Source organism: Miscanthus floridulus, chromosome 5 (assembly GCF_019320115.1).
Source record: "Miscanthus floridulus cultivar M001 chromosome 5, ASM1932011v1, whole genome shotgun sequence".
Taxonomy (NCBI): domain Eukaryota; kingdom Viridiplantae; phylum Streptophyta; class Magnoliopsida; order Poales; family Poaceae; genus Miscanthus; species Miscanthus floridulus.
Window position 1 is genome coordinate 115,616,075 of NC_089584.1, and position 5,505 is coordinate 115,621,579.

Genomic DNA, 5,505 nt, shown 5'->3' on the forward strand with positions numbered 1-5,505 from the left:
AATTGCATTAGTCGTTCGATCAAGTGGGAGAATGTTAGGATGTGACCAGTTCAGCTAATCCTAAACTTAATTATGAGATTAATTAAGTGTTAAGCTTTTGGTCCACCCATTCGTCATTTATTTCCAACTAAATAAGAAATGTCGTGATCGACGGCAACCCTTAAAATTCTAAGGGTTCGCCCCCCTGACCCACAGCACGATTATAAATAGGAGAGGCGTCACTAGTGTCACAATCTCTCTAATTCATGTGACTATTCACATAACCGATCGATTAGGCGCTTGGGGGTTTAGAAAGGCTGTCTACCCACACTCAGGTACTATTGCAGATCTACATCGCGTTCTTCACAAACTTGGAGCATCAAGCCTCAGTCTGGTGAAGACTAATATCTACATCAACTCTTCTACGTCTACGGAGACACTCAATGGCATCTAGAAACTCTGGTTAGTATCAGATTAATTTCCGCATAAAATTTTGTTAGTGATCATGTTTAGGCTAAGATAAATCCTGTTAGTCGAAGTTTTAATTCAACACAGATTACATCATTATAGCACCAAGAAAAGAATTACTACTGGTGTCTGGTAAATCCAAGCTACCTAGCGTCAATCGCGGTTATGGTCACGCCGTTGGCCGTGAGGCCATGAGACGAGTCCGTGTCCGACGTGTTCTTATTCCCAATGTTCACCCCGGGCTCGTTCGGCTCGGGGACCGTCGCGTTCTCGCTGGCCAGCATCATGACTACCGACGACATAAGGGGCCTGTTCCTGGGCTGCACCTCGACGCACAGGAGGGCGACCTGGATGCACCGCAGCACCTCGCTGTAGTTGACGCCGCTGCCGTCCATGACCTTGTCCACCAAATCAACGCTCCTGCCTTCTTTCCGCATCATCCACGCCTGGAGAAATGAAATGACCAGACCAGCATAGTTAGATGAAAATGTTGAGAAAGAAACAGTTGTAGTATAAGTGTGCTGCTTACTGTTTTTTTTTTTTTTTTGAGGAGATGTGCTGCTTACTGTTAGTACTTACATATCGGAGGAGGTTGAGATCAAGCTCTTCTTCGTAGAAGCCTCGGTTTCTCCTGCCAGTGATGATCTCTAGAACTAGCACGCCGAAGCTGTAGATGTCGGACTTCATGGAAAACACGCCATCCATCGCATATTCCGGGGACATGTAGCCGCTGAAAACCAAAAATCGTCTTTCATGTCAGTTTGAATTACCATAATTTGAGGACCATAGGACCAGGAGATCAAGAAAGAACTTACTATGTTCCAATGACCTTCAATGTATATGCTGTGGTCTGGTCACCTCCGAACATCCTTGCGATGCCGAAGTCTGAAATTTTGGGGACCATGTTCGTGTCCAGTAACACGTTGCTAGCCTTCAGATCCCTATGGATGATCCTGAACCTTGAGTCTTCATGCAGATACTGTAGACCCCTCGCAATCCCCAAAATGATGTCAAAGCGTTTCTGCCACCTTAGCAACTTCCGCTTTCCTTCATCTGCACAACGCATAACCATTAGCATTCTAGAATTTATATGCAGGTACAATTCAGTAAATTAAACTTCTTGCGCAGATATTTGTTTCTGCAAAGTTAAACTGACCAAATATGAATGTGTCGAGGCTCTGGTTGTGCATGTACTCGTACAGGAGCATCCTCTCCTCCTCGTCGACGCAGCAGCCGAGCAGCCTCACGAGGTTCCTGTGCTGAAGCTTGGCGATCAGCTTCACCTCGTTCTTGAACTCCACCGCCCCTTGCATCGATCTCCGGGACAGCCTCTTCACGGCTACTTCCTGCCCGTCCTCAAGCTTTCCCTGTTCAACAGTTCGCAGGTCCCAGCATCCCGTTAGAAATCAGGGAGAATCGGCTGACAAACCCTTTTTTCAGATTATTCTACCATGTTCAGGTTTTATCATCCTACTGTTAATAATCACACTCCTTCAATTCCTATCGTTCTTACCATGTAAACAGGACCAAACCCGCCTTCGCCAATCTTGTTGCTCGCAGAGAAACTGTCCGTGGCGGCCAGGATCACCGCCAGATCAAACAACGGCAGGTCGTCAACGTCTTTCTCGGCACTCTTCCAGTCCTCGTCCAACGCCTGCTGCTTCCTTGTCCTGAACGGGAGCACGTCGTCTCCGCCGCTCGGCGCCGAGGAATCCGTCTCGCCGTGACGTTTCCTCCTCTTCCTCCAGACACAGCAGCAGACGACCGATAGCAGGAAAAGCACGCCGGCAACTGCCGCGACGACGGCGATCACCACGCGCTTGCTTGGGGCCCGGTGTCTCGCTGGAAAACAAGCAGCGGCAAAACGTTAGGTGGTGAACATGCAAAACGCTTACTGTATGTTCTGCATGCGACTAGTCAATACGCGACCGTTGCAAAAGTTTTAGACTAGAAAAATACTAAACCTTTCATTCCACTTACTTTTATCAACATGCATGTATCCCTTTGAATTCTTTACGATTTTTGCCGCTGCTACCACTAGAAAAATGTGCGTATTTCTACCACCTGCTAAGAATAATCGTACCTAGAAATGCATGTTGTCGATGTAAACGGTCTTCCCTGTATAGTTTACGATATCTAGACAACTTTTGATGTGTCATTATCAATTTGGGTGGTGTTGGACGATAGCTCGTACAGTGACGTGTTTCCGGCAGGCTGCACGGTACCTAACCAAGCGATTGTGATACATGGTTTGTGGGTGCAAAAAACAATTGCTTACAAGGTTTTTGGCCAAGCTACACGTTTTGATAGTTGACCCATGCATGCCACTTTTGCTTCCATTCAAAGGTGATCCTTGAATTGTCTGCTCCATCATATATAATAACGCAACAAATGTGACTGGGTCGAGGAACAGAAAGCTATGTGCAAGTTTTCTTTTTCCTCAAATGTGTATGCAGTATTCCAGTGTGGTTTTTCAGGATGGAAGTGGTGGCCAGTGACACTTTCTCCTATGATGAGATGGCCTATTCTTGACCGAGAAACATGGGCGTGCTGCAGAATTCAACTTGTGCACACGCTGTCTTGCGAATTGTGATCCTTCCAAGCGAAGTTAGGGGGGGGGGGGGGGGGGGGGGGGGTGATTGGTCCCACCTCCTAAACTTTAGTCGTTGTCCAATCGGATGTTTGACACATGTATGTATTATTAAATATAGACTATTTACGAAACTAAATGCACAGATTGAGACGGTTTTGCGAGACGAATTTTCTAAGCCTAATTAGTCCATGATTTGACGACGTGGTGCTACAGTAAATATGTGCTAACGATGGATTACTTAGGCTTAATAAATTCATCTCGCGGATTACTGACGGATTCTGTAATTTGTTCTTTAATTAGTATCCGAACAACCCATACAACATCTTCATGTTACACCTCCTAAACTTTAGTCTCTCAATCCAAACACCCTTAGACGGATGATGGGACAGAGGGGCCAATTAATTATCATCGACAGCTATTGGTGACGAGAAATGTCAACCAAATCTCAGAACAGTATGGTCCAATCCACACTTCTACATGTGTCATGTCAGGTTCCTAACTTCCTAGCAAAGATGTACAAAATTCATATAGATTTGTAGTGATGCATATAATTGCTCAACTGTGAGTCTGACTGTGAGTAACTAAGATCATTTGGGTAGCGGAATTTTGGCAGCTTCTATGTACCTCTTTTTTCTTTTTTCCTTGTCTAATATAATCTGACAGCAAAGCTCTTGCCGTTCCTTTTTAAAAAAAAAAACAGCTAAGATCATAAGAGCTGCTTGAAACTGTACTAAATTTTATTTTTTATGCAGAAGTACTGAAAATGAAAGCAGTAGTATGTGCCCAAAAATTAAAAAGATGGCGTCAGAGTCAGTACCTGCGGCATTGAGCGCGTCTATCTCCGACTGCGCGAGCCGTATGTAGACATCCTCCACGTCCGTCGGGAACAGCCGCATGTCCAGCAGATCGACGGCCCAGATGACGCAGCCGCGGCTGACACCCCCGCTGACGTTCGCCGCGGCGTACGCCCGGCAGCTGCAGTTGCTGAGGCACGCCTGCCGGCACTGCTCCAGCGTCATGCCGGGGTACACCGTCGCGTTGGTGGCCTCCGGCAGCTTCATCTGGTTGACGACCCAGAACCCGTCGCTGCTCGCGTTCGCGCCGCCGCCGCAGCTGAGGCTGGTCGTCCTCACGCACCCGGCCTTCCCGTCGCGGAGGTTCCACTGCTGCGGCGACCGTGGCTGGAACCCCAGGAGGCAGACGCACGCCTGGGACTGGCCGGTGTTGTCGCAGTACCCGAACGGCCCGCACTTGGCGTAGGAGTCGCACGGGTCGTTGGGGTAGTACCAGAAGTTGCTCCACCCGCCGTTGAGCAGCACGAACCGCTGCACCTGCCCCGCCGATTCGTCCACGACGAGCCGCGACAGCAGCCCGTCGACGCCGATGGAGTAGCTGTAGTACGTCTCGTCGGGGCTGTACACGACCCTGAAGGTGAAGTCGTTCGACTTGAGGTACGGCACGCCGGTGAGGATCTCGCCGTTCCACGGCCCGCTCGTGTACAGCCTCGCGTCGCCGCGGAGGAGGAAGAACTGAGGCAGCCCGCCGGTGACCAGCTTGAACGTGACGTCGCCCGGCGACGGGTCGGACGCGCCGCGCCACGCCGTGATGTTCCGGGAGATGCCGGCCTTGACGTCCACCCCGAGCTTCATGCCCGGGAGCAGCGTGCCCGTCGGGTAGTCGAAGCTCTGCCACGCCACGCTCTGGTCGGAGTCGGAGCCGCTCCCGTCCGAGCTTAGGATGAAGTTGCCGCTGTCCAGGAGCCGCGCCGTGGCGCCGGCGGTCACGTTCCTGGTCGGCGCCGCCGAGGACCACACCGTGCCGTTCTGGCCGTCGAGGATGACGAGGCGGCCGTCGGCGGAGAGGCGGAGGACGCCTGGGGTGCTGCGGACCGGGCTCTGGCGGTTGGCGACCCACACGACGGTGTGCACCGTGATGTTGTAGTACCAGATGCCGAGGTACGTCCTGGCGCCGCCATCCGGGCTGAAGAAGCCGAGCTGGAAGACCCCGCCGGCCGAGACGAGCGTCTGGTTATCGCCGGTGGTGATGGACTCGGATGGCCCGATGGTGTCGGTGGAGGTGGAGCGTGGGAAGAACGCGGCGGTGGCGAGGAGGACGAGGGAGAGCGCGCACGCCCTCATGCTCGATCGATCTCGCCTGAATCGCGCACTCCGCGCCAGTGCAAAACGGTGCGGCCGTGCGGGGCTGCAGCTGCGCGCGAGAATTTGTTATTCTGGTCCATCACATGGGTCTGTGGCCGCGTTTGAGTGCCTTCTTTATCACCTTTTGATCCAATCCCAGTGCGGGTTGGTTGGCATTTGGAGTACTAGCAGTGTAGCAGCACACAAGCCAGCCAGGTCAACGTTGGAGTCTGGAACGGCTAGCCGTTTTCCAGGCGGTCGAGTTGAGCGTCGCCAGTGGGTAGGTAGGTCAGCGACGGAGTTTGATCCGATCCACAGAACCAAGCA

General features: G+C 51.5%; 1 protein-coding gene across 1 annotated transcript; it reads right to left on the minus strand.

Annotated features, from left to right (window-relative positions):
• Window positions 1-465: 465 nt before the first annotated feature.
• Window positions 466-5,301, minus strand: LOC136453188 (receptor-like serine/threonine-protein kinase SD1-8). Its single transcript, XM_066453768.1, has 6 exons — window positions 3,858-5,301; window positions 1,961-2,289; window positions 1,604-1,814; window positions 1,263-1,500; window positions 1,027-1,177; window positions 466-893 (listed from the first exon to the last, which is right to left on the minus strand). The coding sequence occupies exons 1-6, from the start codon at window positions 5,176-5,178 to the stop codon at window positions 591-593; spliced, it is 2,553 nt and encodes an 850-aa protein (XP_066309865.1). The 5' UTR covers window positions 5,179-5,301; the 3' UTR covers window positions 466-590.
• Window positions 5,302-5,505: the final 204 nt, after the last annotated feature.

What these genes read in the sequence shown, in the direction of transcription:
- LOC136453188 (XM_066453768.1), bottom strand. Translation starts at nt 5,178, where the DNA reads ATGAGGGCGTGCGCGCTCTCCCTCGTCCTCCTCGCCACCGCCGCGTTC. An exon ending in TTGAAGGTCATTGGAACATA is followed by an intron (nt 1,178 to 1,262) that starts GTAAGTTCTTTC and finishes TTTGGTTTTCAG; the next exon opens with CGGCTACATGTCCCCGGAAT. An exon ending in ATCTCAACCTCCTCCGATAT is followed by an intron (nt 894 to 1,026) that starts GTAAGTACTAAC and finishes TCATTTCTCCAG; the next exon opens with GCGTGGATGATGCGGAAAGA.